This window comes from Ursus arctos, unplaced genomic scaffold (assembly GCF_023065955.2).
Source record: "Ursus arctos isolate Adak ecotype North America unplaced genomic scaffold, UrsArc2.0 scaffold_15, whole genome shotgun sequence".
Lineage (NCBI taxonomy): Eukaryota > Metazoa > Chordata > Mammalia > Carnivora > Ursidae > Ursus > Ursus arctos.
In genome coordinates, this window is record NW_026622819.1 from 29,960,527 (window position 1) to 29,984,990 (window position 24,464).

A 24,464-nucleotide genomic window follows, 5' to 3' on the forward strand; every position below is an offset into this window, starting at 1 on the left:
ATTAATATATAGTGTATTATTAGTTTCAGGGGTAAAGTTCAGTGATTCATCAGTTGTATATAACACCCAGTGCTCATATCACGTGCTGTCCTTAATGCCCATCACCTAGTTATCCCAACCCCCCTCAATACTGGTTTTGCCACAAATAGCATATGGTTTCATTTTATTTGGATTTCCTATAACTATGATTATTATACAGAGATAGCCATGCAACTGATAAACTCTCCAGAGATTATTGATTGATAAAGAAATGATTGGGAAAAGTTTGAAAAAAAATCTATAACAGATAATTCTTTTTTATTTCACTTCTTTTGACAAAGTTTTTGAGGTTCTTCCAAATAATATACCACTTCACTTGAAGTGTGGTGCAATTATGCTTTCTGACTTACTTCTGCTATTAATTAAACATTCAAATCGTCATTGGTGTTGTAATAAGGAGCACAATTTTTTGCTTTTTATTTTAACCAGAATCAACACTAAATTTCAGTATGTAAAACATTTTTAAGAAAGCAGTTCACTAATTTTTCTTACCCATCATCAGCATCTTCCTCTTCGATCCCATCATAAATATCATCATCTGGGGGAGGTGGGAACATTCCTACATTTGGATGGTGGGGGGAAAGAATCTTCTGTTAATTTTATAATTTGCTCATGTAAGAGTCACTCAAAATTTGATAATAAATCTGCCTTATTTAACTCCAGAAAAGTCCCTGTTCCTTATTAACAATTTAATTAAAAAAAACTTTATTTTCCCACTCTCACATAGGTAGTAGGTAAATTGTTTTGTTGATTATTTATAAAGGAATTCTTAGAGGGGAAATTTAATAAATATATGAAGGATGATAAAAGGCACTGTGCATTGGAGATAAAAGGAATGGGGGAGAATAAATAAGAGAAAAAATAAAACTGAATAGGGATAGAGTTAAATATTGTGGAGAAGAGGAGGGAGGAGGTGATAAAAATTTAATTAATAGTGAGGGGACATTCAGAAAAAGATACTGATCAAGATATAAGTGAAGAAAAACAGAATGAAAGGTGAGTCTTTGAATTTTGGCAGTAGCTCTGATTCATTTAATCAAAGTGATTTTTTAATAGTTAAATCCTTTGTTGTAAACTCTCAGGAACCTTGCTATTTGACAAATATTTATTTAATAAATGTTTATTGAGCACCTCCTCTGTGCAGAAATAAGTACAAAGAACTTGAAATCTGACTTTTAAGGTGAGAATTTTAGCATTGAAAGTTATTAGTAAAATAGCTTTATTTTGGTGATAAGAATATGAGGAGTCTTTAGGAGTCATAGTTAAGGTAACCATATAAATTATCCAAATAGGGATACTTCTAAAAGTGAAGGGGGATGCTTTTAATAATTGTGCTCAGACAATTGGCATAAATCGATTTTGCCCGGGGCACACTGGAAATAGTCACCCTAGGACCCACAACAAACTTGGAAGAAAGAATGACTTGTTTAGGGTCACTCAGTGGTCAGGACTGGAATCCAGGTCATTGGCTCCCAGTCTGGTGGTACCACATTAAGATCCTCCTCATTATTTGCAAACAAAAGCATCTTGTCATTAATACAGACAAAAGTGTTGAAAACAAAGAAACTGCTGATAAAACTGTGTAGCTTACCTCCACTTCCACTCTGACTGTGGTTAGGAAAAAAAAAATAAACAAATTAAATTAGCGTATGAATTATGTAGTTATTGGGAAGAGAAGTACGTATACTGAACAATTATACAAAAGAGAAATAACACTGCAGTTAAAAGTTATCAGGATGTTATATGTAAAGAGGAAGAGACATTGTTCCTTATCATAATAGAACCAAGGCAAGAAACAAAACAAAACAAACCGAATAAGAATCAAATGAGTGTCAGTACTACCTAAAGTTTCCAAAAACAATGTTACTGTTTGCTTTTAACACTTCCCATGAGGTAGTTTTTATTTTTTTATTTTTATTTATTTATTTTAAAGATTTTATTCATTTATTTGACAGAGAGAGAGACAGCCAGCGAGAGAGGGAACACAAGCAGGGGGAGTGGGAGAGGAAGAAGCAGGCTCCCAGCGGAGGAGCCTGATGTGGGGCTCGATCCCAAAACGCCGGGATCACGCCCTGAGCCGAAGGCAGATGCTCAACGACTGAGCCACCCAGGCGCCCCACCATGAGGTAGTTTTTAGGTTACACATTATTGCATCAGTCCATAGATAGATTTATGAAAACCAACCAACGGTAGCATTCCAGAAGTCATATAGAACCATTATTACATTAAATTCAGTCATCTCTCTCTTTTTTAAAAGATTTTATTTATTTATTTGAGAGATAGAGAGAGAGAGAGAGTACACAGGAGCGGGGGAGGAGGAGCAGAGGGAGAGGGAGAAGCAGACTCCACATTGAACAGGGAGCCCAACACGGGGCTCGATTCCAGGACCCCAAGATCATGACCTGAGCCAAAGACAGATGCTAAACCAACTAAGCTACCCAGGTGTCCCCAATTCTCTTTTAATATGTTATAGCCACAGCATTGTATCTTAGTCCAGTAGCATTACATTCTTTTTTAAAGAGAGAATTTCTAAAAAGTTGAAATCTTACTCATGAAATCGTATTCTGTAAAAAAAAAAAAAAGATTTATTTATTTATTTGAGAGAGAGAGAAAGAAAGAGCACGTGGCGGGGGGAGATGCAGAGAGAGAGAAGGAGAGAATCTTAAGCAGGCTCCACACACAGCACAGAGCCTGACCCAGGGCTCAGTCTTCCGACCCTGAGATTGTGACCTGAGCCAAAGTCAACAGTTGGATGCTTCACCGACTGAGCCAACCAATTTTATTCTTAGTATTGTAAATAGTGTGGCCCTCAATTTTCTAAATCCATACTGCCTGTATTTCTTATTTATTTCTCTAACATTCTATATTTTCCGTATTTTATAATCATCTGTTTTCTTGCCTGTGTCTTCCACTAAAATGTGAGTTCTGCTAGAGCAAAAGAAGAATAGATTGTGAGAACTGGGAAAATCCCAGAAGTCTGGCTTAATCCCCTCATTTTGCAGAAAGGAAACCGAGGCTCTGAGAAATGAAGTGAATTGACCAAACCCACTTTTAATTAACAGCAGGGTTGATGTAAGAACCTCAGCATCCTGTCTTCCTCTATAATACTGTTTTGTCTTCACTTTGCTGCACCCCCTGTAACCACCACTTTTGCCCTTTGGATAATCTGCCAGCAAATGCTATTGGTCTGATATTACAGCCATGCAGTATTAATTATGCACTCATATCTGAATCCTCAGCCTCGAAGCCACAATAAAAGAAACGGGTCTGACACAAATCTATGGTTAATTTAGAAATAAAACATACATTGTTAATGGAACTTTGTAGAAAAACATGCTATAAATGTCCTAATATGTAAATAAGGAATTGATTTTTGATGAAGTTTAAGTATATTCTCTCCTTGCTTACATACTGTTTTCACATTCATTTTGTCTGACACTTCCCTTTGTGCGTGAAGCAAGCAGCTAGAATTATGTGAAAAATTGCAATTTTGGTTGGCTGCCACTCCTGACAAATACATTTCATCTTGGAGATTCTCTATCCCAAAGAACGGAGTTTTAATAATCAGAAGCAAAGCTGCCACACGTTATTTTATTTTTAGAGCAATTCTTCAACTTCTTCAAATGGTCTGTTTGGAATACAAAGCATTTACCAAATGAAGTGGAGGTAAGGAGAGGAATGTGCCAGTAAAAAGAAAGGAAGGAAAAGAGGGAAGGAAGAAGTATGGGGACCATGCGGAGGAGGAAAGTTTGTTATGTGATGATGTAATTGCATGTATAATTTCCTTTTCTTCAATGTCTCATATTTATTACAGAAATTGCTTTAGTTGAAAAAAGGGAGGAGGATAGCGGTCAGGACCTGTGTTTTTAAGCCTCCTCTCTGCCCACAGAGTTTGAAGTGCACAGTCAGCCCCCGACCCTGGAGGGATCAGGAAAGAGCAGGTGAGGCATGCAAGGACCCACGAGGAATCTGGAGAAGGGGAAGGAGAGGATGGTGCTTTTTCCTCCTCTCGCCAGGGCAAGCTGCCGGCCGTGCTCAGCATCTTTCCCTGTCTACTAAGGACAAAGCCTGTTCTGTTGTGAGATCTCTGCTGGCAGCAGCTGTGGCTTCAAACCACGTCCCCCTGCCCCCCCAAAAACCCCAACACCAAACTTGTGTTTTCATTTTCTCTTCTTTCATTTTCTTATTAAATATGCGTAAGGGCGACATACATGCGAGTAACTATTGGGGTGCTATATTTAAGATATTGAGCATTAAAACCATACAGCTCCTCCAACTCCATTTCATTAAATAGATTTCGGCGTGTCTTCCAGAGTTGCGGTATCTATGGACTGCACACAATGGAAAAGGTAATAGTACCAGTTTGGGGAAATAGTTGCCTATTATGATGAAATAATGCTTCATTTTAAGAACGTCAATCTTTTTCATGGATTTATTATTTTTTCTTGAGTATGTGCATCATAAATATGTATGTATTAATATTCCTGGAATCTTTCATCTCAAAATAAGAGAAAATATTTTAAAAAATAAATAAACCATAAAACACAAAGTGTATACACTGAAAATAGGCAGAATGGCACACTCATGTACAGAAAATTCTGTAAATCTCAGAATATGGCCTTTTAAAACTTTGACCTCAAAACTGGCGTTTTTAGACTCCCAAACGAGGTCAGAGAGCGTGTCTGATTACTAAAGCCACTTTATGATCTGTGAACGCCAGTGCATACATTGCGTGCTTTGATATATGTTGTATAATTAAATTTGCCATAAATTATGCAACATACATCAAAACATGACAAGAAGGCATTGCAGTCTATTTAGAAAGACAAAGCTGTCAGAAAGCAACACAGCAAGCTTAACTGATGACATGAGGTAAACAACTGCAGGAAGGAAACAGAATTCTTCATATGTTTTATAAATATATTACTATTTTGATCATTTTACATTTTAAAAATGTTTGATAATTGAAACAATTTTTTTCTTTGAAATTTGAATTATGAAGGATACAGATCCATTTTTACTCAAGTGAAGATCTAGCACAGATTCTATGTTTTGAGATTAGAGTGAATGTTTCCCAATTCTACAAAATGGGCATTGAAAAACAAGGATTTCTAACTGGGCTGGAGATTTTCATTCTCTTTTCCTTCAACTTGAAGGGGTTATGGCTTTACCCAGAAAGGGAGATATTGGAGGAAGGAAGGAATGAAAGGAGATGGAAAATGGAAAAGCAAGAAGGAGAAGAAGGGACAAGGAAGATCAGAGCTGGAAAAAAGAGATAGAAAAGGAGGGATAGAGAAAGGATGCAGAAGACTGAGAAGGGAAAGATGGGAAGGAAAGGTACATGGGAGAAGATGGCCACTCTCCCCTCTTGCCTCCTCCAGAAAGAATGTCTTGTTCTGTTCCTCTACCCCAGGAGAGTGTTCCTGTAATTCCTGCAGGGAAAGTCATTCCAATCTAGTGGAATGAATGGGCCATGGAAAGAAAATTGGACCCTTCATTGATTCCCAGGGATCATAGAGAATTGAGATTTTACTTTTTACTCTTTTTTTTTTTAAAGATTTTATTTATTTATTTATTTGACAGAGATAGAGACAGCTAGCGAGAGAGGAACACAAGCAGGGGGAGTGGGAGAGGAAGAAGCAGGCTCATAGCGGAGGAGCCTGATGTGGGGCTCGATCCCATAACGGTGGGATCACACCCTAAACCGAAGGCAGACGCTTAACCGCTGTGCCACCCAGGCACCCCTTACTTTTTACTCTTAAAAGCAAAGTAGAGTTGTATTAAAAAGCAATCTTCTTCCTGTTATCTTTTCAAATAAGAACGACAAATATATTTCGACTCAGAGATTTTAGAGTAAAAATTTTTATATTTTTAGAGCTGAATTTTATATCTCGCGTTCCTATTTTGCAAAATCTTATTTACTTTAGGCATAACCCTAAGATCAAATCAGAATGAATATTATAAAACAACGTTTTGGAATGACAATGCATTTTGCAAGACCTGGCAAATGGCCTATAACTTTTTAAGTAGTATTTGATATATACAACTGAAGAGTAAAATAAAAGACGATGGAGTTTCAAGTGACCTTTCACCCACACTGAAGTATCTGTAATTGTAGATGGTAATTTAGCGAGAGTGGGCAGTCGGAAACACGGAAAGGCAAATTCTAGGATCTTAAAGTATATAATCTCTGACAAGACGACAGTGTGATCCGTTCTACAATTTGTATTTGCACATACCTGCTGATACTGTCCTGCTCTGCAACGTCATCGTACACCTCCTGGTCATCTTCAATGGCTCTCGGTGGAAGGGCACCGAGAGACGTCTTCTTCCGTTTCAGAGAGTCATAGTCGATCTCGACGGCAGTTGTTCTAATATAGCCATCTACCAAACGGAGGGATGATTTATGGTCAGGTAACCGTAGTTTCAATATCTCAAAGTTGTAAATAAAATATCAATTGCAATGTGCTCTTTAAAATTTCCCTTCATCTCTTTGTGTGAACTTCTGATTTATAGACTTCCGACGTAGACACGTTTGACTGAACTTTGTCGAAGACTTAGGCTGTCGTGGTTTGCGGTAAGCCTACAGTCTATTTTAAAGATTCCAAAGTGATTCACATGAATCATCCCCCCCCCACCCCCCGTTTAACATCAGTGAGGAATCTAACACTCTTTGTTCCTCCCTGGAATTATATAAATATTTACATTGTTCCCCACTAAAAGAATAACGCTGATGAGGTGAAGATGGAGCTAGTCTTGTCATTTTAAATTTTCCTATTTTTGTCCTCCCGGTAAAACACTCCTCACTTAAAAGAATTTGCATATTTAATATTGTCTTAAACCAACACTTTGAAGTCCTAGGAAAATTTGCACTCACAGGACCCCCTTGCTGTTCTGCCCAGCCATTTTCCTTCTGGGTTGTCTGTGATGCGGATTATTTCAATTTGCTCTCCTTGCTTGAAGCTCAGTTCGTTCTTTCCTCCTTTGACATCGCAGCAAGCTTTTGCCTGATGGATGACTTGAATAGGGCCTGTTAGCTGCAAAGAGGGGAACAATCACAACAGGCTTTCTTACTATTCAGAAAATCTTTTAGGAACGGGGTTTTGAAAGACGATACATCCACGACTTGCCCACCAGCCTATTTACAACATTTATGGGTTTGAAGTAGAAAATGGGAATGAATGTCATGCCCGATGAATGTTCTTCTAAGAGGGGTGAGGGGAAAATCACGGAGGTGAGGCAGGACCCACAAGGAACACGTAAGCATGTGCTTGGGGTCCCAGAGAGAGTAGCAGTGATGTGTTTTGACCTTAGAAGCCTGTGAAGGGCTTGCAGAGGAAGCCACTAATAACTGAATACCACTTCTGTATGACAATACGTGCTGGGTGCCGTGGTTTTTACGGGATATGCTGCTGGTCTGCTTGGTAGATGGAGATTTTTTTTTTCCATCTTCGCATGGTGTAGTTATTCTGATGGTTCTCTTTAGGCTTCAAACAGCAAAGGGGAGGGAAGTTGGTGGTGGTGGGTTTTTCCTTGTGAGAAAAGCATTTTCTTTCTTTCTTTCTTCCTTCCTTTCTTTCTTTCTTTCTTTCTTTCTTTCTTTCTTTCTTTCTTTCCTTCCTTCCTTCCTTCCTTCCTTCCTTCCTTCCTTCCTTCCTTCCTTCCTTCCTTCTTTCTTTCTTTCTTTCTTTCTTTCTTTCTTTCTTTCTTTCTTTCTTTCCCCCCCAACTTTGTGCGGTTGTCTATCTGTAAGCTTAGAGTAGACATTACCTGCTATAAACAAGATAACATTTTAGAAATAGCTTTGTAGGGGCACCTGGGTGGCTTAGTCGTTAAGCGTCTGCCTTTGGCTCAGGTCATGATCCCAGGGTCCTGGGATCGAGCCCCGCATCCGGCTCCCTGCTCAGCAGGAAGCCTACTTCTCCCTCTCCCACTCCCCCTGCTGGTGTTCCCTCTCTTGCTGTGTCTCTCTCTGTCCAATAAATAAATAAAATCTTAAAAAAGAAAGAAAGAAAGAAAGAAAGGAAGGAAGAAAGAAAGAAATAGCTTTGTAAATAAAAAAAAGTAGCAAACAAATGTTATGTGAAGTTTTGAAAATAAATATCCTGGATAGTACAGTGGTTTCCTCACAGCAGGAGAATATAGATCTCCCCCCTCATCTATGGTTATGTTTTCAGGGTTTTAGCTCCCCGTGCTCAACTGTGGTCTAGAAACAGATGATTCTCCTGACCTATTGTCAGATCAGTAGTAGCCTAATGCTATGTCACAATGGCTAAGTCATTCACCTTATTTCATCTCATCATATAGGAATTTTATCATCTCACATCGTCATAAGACGGGTGAGTGCAGTACAATAAGATATTTTGAGAGTGACAGACTACAATATAGTGTTACAACTGTTTTATTATTAGTTACTGTTAGTCTCTTACTGTGCCTAATTTATAAATTAAACTTTATCATAGGTATATATGTAAAGGAAAAAACAGTAAATGTAGCGTTCAGTACTATCCATGTTTTCAGGCACCCACTGTGGGGCTGGGAATGTATCACCTGTGAATCAGACGAACTACTGTAATCTAGTTGAGAACATGAATCCTGAACTCCTAATTTCCTAGTCCTAAATTTGTATCTTTTTCAACAAAATTTCTTGGATCTTTTGATATGCAAATATGCATTGTGATTTTCGAAGTTCTGCCTCATTTTATGGAACTCATGATGTTATGAATTGTGACATATCATCGCTTATGTACCACTAGGAGAGAAACAGCTTAATTTAAATTATGATATGCCCATGATGTTAAGATGCATCTGAATTTCAGAATTTGAAAGTGTGAAATATTTTATGTCATAGATTTAATGAAATATGGTGCCATTGTAAGTTCTCACATTTATTTAATTTTTAAAATTTTAACATCTCTTAACATTTTTGTGGAAGGAATATAGCTTGTGAAGCCCTAGTCTTTACAAATTTTGAGTTCATATTTAATGGTAAGATTTCCATATCCAATTTTTTTCTTACTAAAAAATATTATTTGAATGAATGAGTGAAACAGTGCAAAATTGATTTCTCCAAAAGAAACACAAGAAAAAACTTCACCTAATTCCTTTGAAGTTATAAAGTGCCAAGTATGTTATGAAGACTTTTATTTAAGAAATTAATTTTTCATATTTGTCACTTGAAAAATATGAACATTGGTACCCATACATCTGTATGAGCAAAATGTCTTAATAGTCATACTTTAATCTTAATTTTATAGATAGTAAGCTTTTTCAAAATTTAATGAGAACCTTAACAGATACAGTGTCTTATGAACAGTATTTTAATTAATTCCACACCAGATTCTCAGGAGAGGTATCATTTAGTTTCACTTTAAAGAATAAAAACCAAAAAAGAAAAAAGAAAGAAATAAGAATCTGAGGTTTAGAGAAGTTTAATAATATGCCCACAATCACATAATTCACACGGGCAGCTGGAATTTAAATCCACATCTGTCCAATTGACTCTAAACTTTATGTTTTTTTCCTGCACCATGCGATTGAAACTTTGTTTTAATGCAATAACTATACTGGGGAGTTATATAGAAATCAAATTTTTATAACTCAAACCGTATATTAAATATTCTAGAGGAATTAAATGTTTAAAGGAATCTTGATGAATCCTTCTTACAGTGAAGACTAGTTCTGTAATTCATGTAATCACCTTAAATATAGCTAACACATCAGACCCGTGCCAGATGGGCCATGTCGTCAAAGATGGTGTAGCCAAGAGAGGATAGCCTGCCAGTGGAGCATTGGTGGTAGTAATAGGAGTCATACAATTAGAAATCAAAGATCAGAAAAGAAAGAGGTCAGAAATCCAGGTGGAAAAAGAAGGATGAGAAAGAGTGGGTGTCAGAAGTCAACATGTATGTAAGCTAAAAATACAGGCAAAAATATAAGTCAGGTCTGGACACTAGCAGTTGGAGTAATAGTTCTTATTCTGAGACAGGTCTGGTTCATCCAGAGACATTTGTGTCCCTCGCATCACTGTGATACATGCCACAGGGATATCTGTGTGTGGCTCCGAGCTCATAGTATAAGTTGGTTAAGATCAAATGTGAAATGATGAGAGCCAAGATGGGTTTCTGCACCTGAGCATTCATTCACTCAATCACCATAAAATTCCCTAGATGCCCACTAATTCTAAGCCACCATATTTTATTTGGACTTTATCACATTACATTTTTAGTGCAGGGATAAGGGAGCATATTGGACAAACTAATTATTGTTATGAAGGTAGTTACTTTTAAGGAAACAACAATTAAGTAATTCTCCCACCTTGTAAGTTTTCAAGAATGGTGCCCCCTTTGTGTGGAAGTTATAAAAGGAGATCACTCTTTTTTTACCCATCAGCAAGCAAGCTCTTACTTTAAATTTCTTCTTTATTTCTTGTTCTTTCTTTTCTCGCTCTTTCTGTTCCTTTTTCTCCAACTCTAATCTCTTCTTTTCCTCTTTTTCCTTTTTTTTCTCTTTTTCTTTGGATGCTTCTCTGTGGATACAAAATGTTAGATTGATTTGGCATTTCCAAGTGTTGATGTGTTACAGCTCACATATCCAGAGGTTTCTAACCACAACAGAAGACAGTATCTGACAGTAGAGATGAAGGTATAAAGCCAAGGGTTGTCAAAACTCCTGGGTGTGTGAGATTGTTCTTAAATTGAGTAGGAGGCATACAAATGAGGCTACCTTCCAAAGGCTCTGCTTCCCCTCACAACCTGTGCTAGCCAGTGGGAGACACTGCTTATAAAGGCCCTGTTCTTGCTGATATCGGCAAGAATACAATTACTCTCCCCCCCCCCCTGCAGCACTCACAGGTACAGGGCATGCACATGTACATACATGCAAACCTTAGTTCAGAACTGTAGTCAGAATTGGTTGTATAAGAACCAGGTAGAGAAAATAAAGATATTTGAATCAAAAAAAGATAAAATAAGATAATATAATTATTTCTACTTTCACTCACTCTCCAAGAAATTTCTTAGTCCTGGCCTATCCAGAAACCCGTTTTGGAGCTATTTTTAACATCTTTCTGCTTTAGCAGGTTGAAACTTTGCCATCTGGTTCTGTGGTAAATTATTTCTGATAGCACCCTTGTGAGGCGAAGCACTGTCTAGGTGGGGAGCTTGTCGCATAGAGATTAATTCATTTGCCCAAGGACACACTGAGAGCAAGAAGTCCACATTCCTTGCTCAGTGATTCCCGCCTGTGGTCTAACCAGTAGCTGCTGCGGGTCTCTGGCCTCTCACAGAAGATCATTTTTAAGAATCCTCCATAAAATTCTTAGACAAATAAAGAATCTTTAGTCCTTTGTATCAAAATAAAGGTTATCATTACATGTCGGTTATTTGAACAATAAAGCTTTTTCCCCTCAGTGTTGACTATCCACCCATTCTCCCTCATAGAAATCATAATCTTCATTTTAGAGGGATGAAATCATGGTTAAAAAAATGTAACTCATACATGTCTTCATATGTTTCTCCTTCACTGTCTTGTTCCTGTCAAGGAAAACATTAGTAATGATTAATTTTAATTACTCAAAAAGGGAACATACACATATTTCATTGATCAAATACTTAGTAAAACAAGCATAAATTTAAGTGTGTGTAGATTTGTCTTCTTTAAAATATTTTTTTCTTTCAAGAGATAGACTGGAAAAATAAGAACAAAAAGATCTTATTTTATATTCTGCTATATAATTCAGATGTCTAGCCAGACTTAATGTTTATATGCAGCAGTACAAAGTTTATATGCAGCAGTACAAAATTCCTGTGAGTCAGAGTAATGATTGGTGTTTAATGTCTCAAACATTTTAGATGAAGTAATATTATAAATGGAAAAATATCATTATTACTCATAACAATTTCCATTTGCTGGTTTATGTCAATAGAACATCAATCACAGTAATTGTTAAGTATTTTAGTTAAGCTGTATTATATCAGAAGGGGGAAAAAAACTGACCTCTTCGAGATTTCCAGGACCTAAAGGTTTTTAAAAAAGAATAAAATTTAATATAGTTTAATTAAAAAGCACATTAGTACAGAATTATTAGATATAATATATTCAACATAGTTCATAATCTAACAGAACTTATGCTTTATCAGAGATATATAAGTACAAAATAGAATATGAGGCTTAGATCTTTACTATGGCCTTTTCAATACTTGTAATTTAACAGTAAAATCATCTCCCTGGCTTTCATAAACTAATTCAAAGTCCAAAACATAATGAAGACTTTTTATCCTCTTTATAAAAGGCATGCATATTTGGTTTTATGGGCTTGTGTGGAACAAAGCTATTGTCAGAAAATCACAACTAGTTTGCACTTTTTTTTTTTAAAGATTTTTATTTATTTATTTGACACAGAGAGAGAGCCAACCAGCGAGAGAGGGAACACAAGCAGGGGGAGTGGAAGAGGAAGAAGCAGGCTCCCAGCAGAAGAGCCTGACATGGGGCTCCATTCCAGAATACCGGGATCACGCCCTGAGCTGAAGGCAGATGCTTAACGACTGAGCCATCCAGGCGCCCCTGCACTTTTTGACTTATTTGTTCCCAAGGATTTAGATTTATGTATCAAGCACATCATGTTAATTAGGTTTTTTTTTAAAAAGATACTTTACTGGGGTGCCTGGGTGGCTCAGTCAGTTAAGCGGCCTACTCTTGGTTTCGGTTCAGGTCATGATCTCAGGGTCGTGAGACTGAGTCCTGCATTGGGCTCCAAGCTGGGTGTGGAGCCTGCTTAAGATTCTCTTTCTCTTTCTCCCTCTGTCCCTCCCCCAAGCTCACTCTCTTTCTCTCTCTCTAAAAAAAAAGACGCTTTGCTATTCAAGTGTTTAGTGATATCAACTAATTATTAGAAATTAAGACATAATCTAGAGTAATAATAATAAAAACAGTGTGGTGTTGGTATAGAAACACAAGGACCAGAGGAATAGAGCAGAGAGCTCTGAGAAAGATGCATAAATTTACATACACTCTTATATACACAGTTATTACACACACAAATGCATACATACACATACATAGACACACACCTATAGAGTTGATGTAGTGTAAAGATGGCATTATATAATATTGAGAAAATGATGGATTTCAAAGTGTGGTAATGGGAAAACTGGTTCCATAAATGAGGCAGTAAATCTGGGTTTCTACTAACTCCTCGAGGGTGGACTGCAAAGACACCAAAGACTCAGATATAAGGGATGAAGTTTACAGAAGAAAATAGAAGATAATATTTTTATTTTTTAGAGATAGGATTTCTTCACTAAAACTTTAAAACACTAGTTACAATGTAATAATTAATTAACTGATTATATCAAAATTCATTTATGTTCAGTGAAGGGCAGGTTAGGTTAATAGACAACGGACAGGATGAGAGAAGATAGTTGCAGTGTCTGCAACTGACATGGGATTAATATCTGAAATACAGAGGAACTTCTCCAAGTCAACCAGAAAAATATATCGTCAACCAGAAAAATATATCAACTCCAAGAAAAAAAGTGTTCAAAGGATATGAACTGGCAAGTTATAGGAGAGGAAACCACAAAGGCTAATACACAAACTAAGAACTCAGACCCAAAAGAAGCAGAAATATGAAAATGAAGTGAGATATCATTTTGTACATATAAGACTCAAAATTGGAAAGCTGAATAATACCAGGCATTGGTGAAAAGTAAGCATCTTGAATCTTCATGCTTATGGGAGTACACACAGATATGCAGCTTTTCTAGTCCTAATCAGTCAAAATGAATATTCCACAACTTAAGAACAGCCATTCCACTACTGGATATATATTTTAAAGAAAGTCTCTCAGAGGTCCATGTGGGAGTATGGATAAGAACATACACTGAATAATAATTATTCCAGTGAATTGGAAGTAAAATGTGAAAGCATAGGGTACATACCATGGGGTACTGTGCAGTAGTTAACAAATTAAGTATACATATAGCAACATGAGTGGGCCCCCTAAAACATGTTATGCTGAGTGTAAAAAAAAAAAAAAGAGTGGAGTGAGCTATAACATGCTGCTTATGTAAATTAAAATATATACACACATAGAAGAATATGCAAAGAATACGGACAAACAGACACACACATTTTAAATATATTAGAATATTTGTCTCTGGTTGAAAACAGAGAGAAGGGAGTGGGTCATGGAGATACAAGGGAATACATACATAAGTAAAACAAGAGAGGGGTCTTGAATGGACCAATGATGACAATGGCCCAATAGTGACCCTATCAGAATGATTAACTCAAATTTCTGTATCTGAGGTAACAAATAAATAAATAAAACATCTTTTTGCCCCATACCATCAGAGTGCATCACACCATCTTGATTTTCTTCATTTACAGGGTTTCTGAAAGCAAGAAAGAAGAGAAGGTTAAAATGGAGCAAATAGATGCTCACCTTACAATGAAAAATGAAAAAGAATAAAAGGATCACTTTTAAATTATTCTTTTTTCTTTAATTTTTGCTCAGATTTAAAACTTCAGAAGTTATTGGAATGGGCTTTAGCCACTTTTTTTTTTTTGCTGCTACTAGGGCAAAAACATGGAGAATCAGGGAGCTTGGGGACAGTTCTCTGTATTCATAGTGGACACATAAAATTAATCCATTGCTTCAGGGCAGTAATATGTTTTCTGTTAAAATGGCAGCATATCAGTACTTCAATTCTGGGATTCTGAAGGCATTTGATTGGTTTTATCATATAGATCATATAGATACCAAAGAGAAGTAGTTCTAAACCTTGACTCCTTCTTTCCAGATGTTCTCCACCTGGCTTTACTTCCATCATTTGTGGCTTGGACTCCAAGGTGCTTCATTCCAAACCACTTCACTCCAACTTCACTCCAACAGTTATCAATACCTGGGCCCCACAAATCCCTAATGATTTATGCAACCATCTATATTTTCTATTTTTATCCCCAGGTTGACTAGCATAGCTGGAGAAAATTGCTATTTCACTGATTCTGGATATTACAAATGGCATCGAATCTCAACTTTAACTTCAACACTATTCTATAATCTCATATACCTTTTCCTAGTGAACCTTCTCTCTCATCACCCTTCTCAATGGCTATTCAAAACCTTCACTACTTTCCTCAAATCTACTGTTCCTCTCCTCTCCCCTATAATCATATGATCTTGTTTCTTATTTCACTGATAAAATAGCAGTTATTGGATGTGAACTCTCTTAAGAAAATATATTCCTTTAACCCAAACTTATTCTTGCCTTCTAAGTTCCTTCCACCTGTGTTCTGAATTCTATCTAAATTATCAGTGTTTTACCCCTTTTTTCTTCTTTCTTCTGTGTGTCATCATATTATTTATATTATTATTATTCCTCTTCTTTCACTCCCCATTCCTAAATATCTCATTTTGTTTTCTCCCTCAGCTCAAGTTACTCTCATTCATAAAAGCCAAACTCTTTCTTTACCTTTCTAAATCCTCCACTTTACCACAGATAGTCCTCCTTTTCCCAGCCAAAGTGGAGAAGGCTGTCTGTGCTTACAGATTTGACTTCTTTTCCTCTCACTCAATTCTTCATGACTACACTCTGGCTTCTATTGCCGACCCTTTGCTGAAACCACTCTTAAAAGACTTACTTACCAAATCCTCTCAGCCTGCATGTTACATGATTATTTTGTGGCCCTTAACAGTATTGGCCATTTTGCCTTCCTAGAGTCTCCTTGTTTCCATAAGAAATCTCTCCTGGCTCATTTCTTGTCTTTCTGACCACCATCCTGCAATTTGCTTGGTGGTCTTATTTCCCTTTGACTTCCCCTTGAAGTGATGATGTTCCTTTGTGTTCCGGTCTTGGCTTCCTTCCTTTTTCCACTCTACATCGGTCCCTGAATGAGTCTCATATATGCCCACAGCTTCATTTGTTCCCTTAGTGTTGGTGACTTCCATTGACATCCCCAGTACAGGACTCTCTTCTGAGTTTCAGACTTGTATATACAGATCTTTACTTGAATGTTCCACAGCCAATTCTATATTAACATTGCAGAAACTAAGGCTGCCTTCTTTTATCCCAGCATAATCCTGTTTTTCCTACTAGGTTTCTTATCTTAGTGAATGGCACCACAGTTCCACGTATCTACCTTTCCTCACATGCATCCTTACTTCACACTATTCTTCAGTTCCACATCAAGTTAATCATGTTCTGTCGGTTCCATATATTTAATGTCTCCTATAATTCATTTCCTCCCTCCATCTCTCTACTCTTTCCTGCTAGACACAAGGACAGAGTTATATCATCATTAGCACGGACTCTTGCAGTAGCCATCTGCCCCCATCTTCTAGTGAGGAGGATTGCTCTCCATCATCTCCACCCTTACAGTCCCTTCTCCATATTGCTGCCAAAATGATCTCTCTAATGCAAATTATATCACTCTCATGTTCACTACTCAAGCCACTTAAATAATTAGGAAAGAGTGTTACTTAAACCCAAGAGATGCTGGTTGCAAAACTAACCCCATTTGAAGAATGTAGACTGGAAGGGCCTTGTTATCCCTTAGACCATAAAACAAACTCAGTCTGTACACTTGTGGCTCAGGAAGAATTGCCATAGACATACGTGTTTCAGTCTCCACCTGGGATGGTAAACATATGTGGTCATCAATTGTTGATCCAATAAACTTACTTCTGAACAAATTTGAAATGTTAAAATTTAACTTATATATGCTTTAGCTCTTAATTTAGGTAAATGTAAAGGCCCAATTAATCAACTGACTAGCTTGGTCATAAAAAGACACTTATTTCCCTTAGTGAATCTTTTTAGTCCTTGAGAGATTCAGAGTTAAATACAGAAATGATGAAGTAAGTCAAACCTGTGATACAAAAATTTGTGAAATAAGTTTTATAATCATTGGGAGAGTATACCTATGTTCAATTTTTTAAGGATTTGTAATATTTAAGAGATGTGTTACATTAGCAAATATTCAGCTAGTTATGTCAAACTAATTTAATATTTGTTAGACTTTTTAATTTAGTTGAAAAGTATGGATTCTTCGATTGTGTCAATGTTGAGTGTCAAAGGCTGCTCACATAAAAAAGGAGAGTCAACCCGACATTACAGGCTTCTGATAAAAGAATACACCATTACCTAGGAAGTAGTCTTACCAAAGAAACTAGAACTAATTTGGTTAAGTCACCTCTACCTCCAACTACCAATTTACAGGAAATACAGAGGAGAGAGGAACACATAAGCTATACTATAGGGAAGCACTCAGCAAAATCTAAGCTGTGGTTAACTATAATGCCTACAAACAGCTTGATTTCTTCAACAAATAAATTGCAATCAATCGATCAATAAAGTGATAGAGGGTAGGCTTATAGCTTGAAAGAGAATTGCAAATGTATAAGCCAATGAAAATGTACAGACTTTATATGGATACTTATTCCAACAAACTAAAAAAAGAGATAATTAGAAATTTGAACATGGACTTGATTTTTATATGAATATATAGAGTCTAATTTTTAGGGATACCTTCTAAAATATTCATTAATAGAATTATATGGTATTTGGCATTAGTTTCAAAATAATATGAAAGAAGGAAGTGGGTGGGGGTATTGATGAAACAAGATTGGTGATGAATTTATAATTGTCGAAGTTGGTGCAGGGGACATGGAGGCATATTATACTATTATCTCTGTCTTTTATAAAATTTTTCAAAATAAATATGCTTCTTAAAAGGTATAAGAAAAATCTCATTGCAAATACAATTGGAATATTTATGAGAACTGGACATGCTTTGATAGATTTATAAGAGTCATTTCAGTTTTGGGGAAGATTTTGCTTAGTGCAGTTATTAAATTTGTTCAGTCAGGTTTTTGAAATGCTTAAAAAATTCAATATATAGATTTGTACATGCAATACAAAACAGAAGGGGTAATTAAAACTAAATTTTTTAAAATGTTTTTTTATTACATTATGTTAGTCACCATACAGTACTAAAACTAAATTTTTAAATGTAACTATCCATTTGAAAGAATTTAACCTGAATTGTCCAATCATTAATCAAAGATCTCACTGACAATAATTATTCTTATTTAAATAAAAATTACTAGATGTATAAATAAGATAGGTATGTGAACTTAAGTACTTAAATTAGGCCTTTGCATCATTAACTTTAATGAATTGAGTATTAATTAAAAGCACAAGATGTAAATACCTTGGATGTCAAAATAAACTGACATCCTACAGAATAAAATCCACAGCCTTTTTCATGGTATATAAGGTTCTTATGACCAGTCCTGTTCTTTATTTTTTTTTTTTAAGATTTTGTTTATTTTTTTGTCAAAGAGAGAAAGAGGGAGGAAGAGAGAATGTACAAGCAGGGGGAGTGGCAGGCAGAGGGATAAGCAAGCTCCTCACTGAGCAAGGAGCTCAATGTGAGACCGGGTGCTAGGACCTGAGATCATGACCTGAGCGGAAGGCGGATGCTTAACAACTGAGCTACCTAGGCATCCCCCAGTCCTGTTCTTTTACAGTTTTCTTTTTCTTTTTCTTTTTTTTTAAAGATTTTATTTATTTATTTGGAGAGAGAGAGACAACCAGTGAAAGAGGGAACACAAGCAGGGGGAGTGGGAGACGAAGAAGCAGGCTCGCAGCAGAGCAGGGAGCCTGATGTGGGGCTTGATCCCAGGACCCTGGGCCCAAGGCAGACGCTTAACGACTGAGCCACCCAGGCACCCCAGACACTTTTATTTTTCATATATCCTCTTACATCTTCTTTTTTTTTTTTACATATTAATATTGATTCACTCTCTGAACACTCTGTTTCTTGTTCCTCTATGCTTAGCCCACTCTGTTTTCCTTTCCTAGAAAAATCTTTCTCCTTATCATCCCCTGTTTGTGACCCTTCTTAATCTTTAAGCCTCTCCCGAAACACTCCCTTCTCTGTGAAGTCATCTCCGACGCCCTAGGCCCACGCAGTTGCTGCTTCTATGTGTCATACATTGTTCCATTATAGTGATTATTCTCTATCACTATAATTATAGAGTAATTGCTTGCAGGGCTCTCTTCCTACCATGAGACTATAAGAAAGAGACTGTCATTTTGTTAGTTAATTTATTATTATGACTGTCATTTTTAGAAAGCTATTAGGATAATTTGAGTCATGTATAGGACTTTGATTTTTTTTTGATGAATTAATTATGTTCCAGCAATACAAAGAAACTAAATTAACGTTTGTTACTAAAGCGACTGTTTATGATCATTTTTGAAAAAGAATATTAGTCAAAAAGACCACTGGACTTTCAGTTTACTTCCTAAAACACTTGAAAGAGTAACAAATAATTGCAGAATGGAGAGTATCTGCATAGCACAGTCATACATATGTAGTTGAACGTTTATACAAACCATTTACTACTTGTAGATAATGTTCGCTGCATACATTGATTCATGGACCCAACACGGTAGCATATAAATCTTAGTTTACTTTATAGAACCCTGAATGCACCATATAACATGAAAATGTTCAATAAATATGAAATTGTGTAAGAATGATTGTAAAGAATGAAGGGGAAAAAGATGAGGAGGAGAAGTAGGTGGGTGTCATAATAAACTGAGATTAAACATTTGCCAATTATTAAAAAAAAAAAAAGTCTTGCAGGCATTGAGAAAAACTGCATTGAAGATACAGGCAAACAATGAAACCAATCACCTGTCACACAGACCTAAGCAGAGGGAGCAGGTCAAGGAGAAGGAAAGGAAGCTTATTAGCTGTTAGAACAGTGTATCTGCTCAGGAGGACCTTTCACCGGTTCTTTGTTTTTACACGGTGGTGTGCAGAATTACATAGGAAAGGCAAAGTCAATTCAACGTTACGACTGCCATTTAAGAACTAGAAAGATCGGTAGGGGAAGAAAGGGATAAAGAAAGGGGTGTAATCAGAAGGAAGAGTGAAGCATGGGAGACTATGGACTATGAGAAACAAACTGAGGGCTTCAGAGGGGAGGGGGTGGGGGAATGGGATAGGCTGGTGATGGGTAGTAAGGAGGGCACGTATTGCATGGTGCACTGGGTGTTATACGCAACTAATGAATCATCGAACCTTACATCAGAAACCAGGGATGTACTGTATGGTGACTAACATAATGTAATAAAAAAAATTAAAAAAAAATAAAAATATATATATAAAAAAAGAAAGCTATTAGACTCTATTTCCTGACTTTTAAAGATGTAAAGCTATTGACCTTTATATCTGCTTTGCTATTCACAACTTTAATTGTCGGGGTTTTTTGTTTTTTGTTGTTATTTTCTAAATAAAAAGGGCAAATCTAAGTGTCACACGAAACTTGCTTCTATACCTGCTGTTGCTGAGAATAAAATCTTTCGACTTCTCTGCGAACTTTTCTCAGGAACATGTCTTCCTGTATTGAATGCAGGAGGACCTATAAAACTATGACTTGTTTCAGCCAATGCTTTCCAAATGGAGTTAGGTAAGGCCACTTGGGAGTGCATGTCTGATAGGGCAAGTCTCAAATTCCAGACAATGTTAAGCATTTCTAATAAAGAAGAAGGTTATATAATGGTAAATTCTTACTTTTCCTCTAATTTGAGAGCCCCCCAAATCTGAAGCTATTAATGACCTCATGGTAAGAACCGTTGAACTTTTCCCTTTTCCAACCTTAGTCACTTCCCAGTATTTATTATTTCTTATCACTTCACTTTTCCTGTCTCGTTACTATTAATAAACATGGGATTTGTTTTGTATACAAAAATATTCAACCATTGGTTCTGTTTTCCTATGAAGAATTAGTTATACTGTTAAAATTATAATTAATTTTTAAAGGTGGTGCCAAGAAGCGTATTACACTAAAAGATGTTGAGCTGAACACTATTAGTGGTAAAGTTTTTCCACTTGTTTCAGTTTCTCTTCCGCTGCCTGAGTAACAGCAGAAAATGTCACTAGCTGACTTCTGACCACTAGGTGGGGAAACAATACAATTTAAAATAAAGCAGAACTTTGGCCTCAGCCTCTTTATTTTAAAAGATGGTTATTATTTCTAATTCTCTTCTGCCTCCAATCTTTTACATTCTTTTTTTTTTTAAAGATTTTATTTATTTATGTGACAGAGAGATAGCCAGCAAGAGAGGGAACACAGCAGGGGGGTGGGAGAGGAAGAAGCAGGCTCCCAGAGAGGAGTCCGATGTGGGACTCGATCCCAGAACACCAGGATCATGCCCTGAGCCGAAGGCAGACGCTTAACGACTGCGCTACCCAGGTAGACGCTTAACGACTGCGCTACCCAGGTGCCCCTCAATCTTTTACATTCTTAAGGCATCCTGATCTGAATGATGTCATTACATCTGACTTCTGGGGAGGCAGGTGATAAAGGCCACCCTATCTCCTGAAATTCCTTCCCTAACACCAGTTAAAAATTCACTTTCTTGCCAGACTCTACACCCTCGGGGAGACTGTAAACCTTTCAGTTATTTATTCCTTTGGGAAGCCAGTCCCTCCCCCGAACACTGCTTCCCATTCACTCTAGTCCTTGTTTCAGGAATTCTCCCCTCGCCACCATTGTAATTTTTCCTTCTTCATTGGATCTTTCTCACTGACATACAAACATACCGTTATTTCTTCCATCTTAAAAAAAAACCAAAAACCTCAATTCCATTTTTCTCACCTGTTACTGCCCCATTTCTCCTTGAGAGAGTTGTCTATAATTGCTCTTTCCAGTTCTTCTCCTTTCCTCCTCCTCTAACGCTATTTCAGTCAGGCTTGCATGCCAAGTCCAGGAGGCTGTCTCACCCCCCTGACCTCCACAGTCCTCCCTTATTTGGCCTTCAGCAGCATCGGGCACAGTTATCACTGCCTCCTCCTGGGGAATACTGCCTTTACTTGGCTTCCGGGACACCACCCTCTTGTTTTCTTCCTATTTTATTGCTTGCTCCTTTTTACTCTCCTTTGTCCATTTTTCTTCTCCCAGGCCTAGTAGAGTTGGAGTGCCCCAGGGCTTGGTTCTCCTCTCTAGTTATACGCACTTCCTTGATGATTGTAACAGTCTCATGATTCTAAGTGGAGAATACATGCCTATGACCGTGACATTTATATTTTAAAACCAGAACTCTCTCCCAAACTCTTTGCTCTTGATACCCAATTGCCACCTCAATATCACCACTTAGATGTTTAAAAGATACCTCAAGCTTAACATAGCCATGCTTTCCTGATCTTCCCCACACCCAAATTTGCTCCCCTTCACCCTTCCACATTTCAGCTGGAGGAAACATCATCCTAATATTATAGTTGCTCAAGCCAAAAGCCCTGGAGCCATCTTTGATTCCTGTTTCCCTTCATACCCCAAATCCAAATTCTGTTGTCTCTACCTTCTAAGTGTATTCAGAATCTGGACACCTCTCTCCACCTCCACTGCCACCATCTTGATTAGAGCCACCTCTATACCATGCCGGCATTTCTGCAATATCTACCTGACTAGTTTCCCTATTTTAATATTTGCCTACTCTCTCTTTTCATATAGCTGTTAAGATGATCTTGATAAAACATAAGTCAAAACATCACTGTTGTGCTCAATTTTTTTTCAGTGGTTAGCATTTCACTGAGGAGACACAATCTTGGCTATGACTGGCAAGGCCCTACATGAGCCGAATCTTTTCCTGATATGCTTTCCTTTGCTCACGCTACTCTAGTCCTTGAACGTTCTAGGCATTTGTTCTGTCTGCTGTCTCTTCCCGGAATGGTCTTGCTTAAGACATCAGCAAGCCTAACTCCTTCACTTGCATGAGTCTTTGCTCAAGTATAACTGCCTATAAAGGGAGTTACCCTCCCCTTTCTTAAGGTTGCGACACGCTGTCCCCAACCCCACCCTCCCACTACACCACCTAACTCTGCTTTCTTTTCTCCTACTTGATGTTTCCTACCATACTATCTCCTTTACCTGTTTATTATATTTATTCTTTGGGTCTCTTGCTCCCTGTTTTATGTGGGCAGAGATCTTTATTTTGTTCACTGATATTTCCTGAACTACGATTACAACAGTACAAAGTAGTGGCTCAAAAAAAGAAAAAAAAAATTCCCGAGTGAATGTAAAAAAATCTATTAGACTTGCTCTGAGAGTGGCCTCTGACCAGAAAGCGGAGGAACGGCATTTGCAGGCTGGCAGAGGGAATGTGTGGAAAACACCCATGCATGTGTTTTGAAGGCTGGCGGCATGAGGAAAGAACAGGAACAAACATATCTCACAATTTTGTTTAAAAGATTATCCCATAAACTTCCCTCTCACATGAAATATAAATTTTTGAGCCTGAATATCAAGACTTATTTTGCTCTTGTTTTTTCTTCGTGTCTTACCTGGCTTCCCCTACTTGGGGCAAAGTTTCTAATCCAGCTATTTCTTCATTTTGGAATTTACTTGAGCTCTCTGATGGGAGCCTGAAAGTCTTTCACTATACACCACAATTTTACTTAAAAAAGAAATGTAGGTGTCCCTTAATTTCATTCCCTCTATTCTCTCCGTCAGATAGTTGACTTTCAGATTCCCCAATTATTGTTTGTCTAGGCAATACAACATCCAAGAAGACTCTTGTTTCTCTTCATCTTTCTTCTGAGAGTATGCATTTTGTGGAGTCGGAAACTCTTAGATGAATCCGACTTTCTAACTAGGAGTCCTTAATAACATAGTAGGCCTAAGGTGCTAATTTTAGAAGAATCTGACACCAAGATTGGCCCTTGGCTTGCATCTGGGAACTCCGTTTCTAAAAAATTCTACACTGATATGAAAAGTTGCCTAATTGATAAGAGTGCCTTGCTGTGCCAAGACAATGCAACTTGTGGTGAAAACCTGCTTTCCTTCTAGAAGTGTGGTATTTTGGTAGTGGTTAGGCTGAAGGTGCCTATGTGACCAACTCTCAATAAAAACTTGTCTCTACTGGGCTTCCCTGGGAAGAGGTATTATAAATTTCCAGAGCTGGAGAAAGGAGCATTCTCAGAAGTGTGTCCCTCCTAAGCATAGAAGGACAATGTCACTGTGATAAATCTTAGCCATGAGTACTATACGCTGGGTCCTGTGCATTCTTTAAATGAATCCTCAAACATACGGTGGTCTTGGGGACTCCTCATACAGCAGGAATAGTGCCAAATATTCCTTCTCTTCACAATTTCTTCAATCAAACAATTATCAGTCTTCATGTCTTATAAATTTTCAGGGATTCATGCTCAGGGTATTTATTAAAATTTCTCACTAGAATTACACAAGACTGAAGGCAGTAGCTGGGATAGGGTCACATAATAAAATTCAAAAGTGCTACGATCATGACCTAGTGGGTTAAATTTATCAGACTAGGAAAAAAATTAGGGAAAATAAACAAAATTTAATGCTTGTGAAAGCAAAATAATTTATAGAAGTCAAGGGTATA

The 24,464-nt window shown here is 37.3% G+C and overlaps 1 protein-coding gene across 3 annotated transcripts in view; it reads right to left on the minus strand.

The window, feature by feature from the left end:
* Window positions 1–24,464, minus strand: part of FYB1 (FYN binding protein 1) — a 153,644-nt gene that overhangs the window by 22,814 nt on the left and 106,366 nt on the right. For all 3 annotated transcript variants that reach the window (XM_057312215.1, XM_026506862.4, XM_057312216.1), the window contains exons 4-11: window positions 14,389–14,435; window positions 12,037–12,056; window positions 11,539–11,573; window positions 10,447–10,567; window positions 6,917–7,076; window positions 6,279–6,423; window positions 1,631–1,647; window positions 532–598 (exon numbers count right to left, since the gene is read on the minus strand). In XM_057312215.1, coding sequence (XP_057168198.1) covers window positions 532–598; window positions 1,631–1,647; window positions 6,279–6,423; window positions 6,917–7,076; window positions 10,447–10,567; window positions 11,539–11,573; window positions 12,037–12,056; window positions 14,389–14,435 — 612 coding nt within the window. The remainder of the gene's footprint in view (window positions 1–531; window positions 599–1,630; window positions 1,648–6,278; window positions 6,424–6,916; window positions 7,077–10,446; window positions 10,568–11,538; window positions 11,574–12,036; window positions 12,057–14,388; window positions 14,436–24,464) is intronic.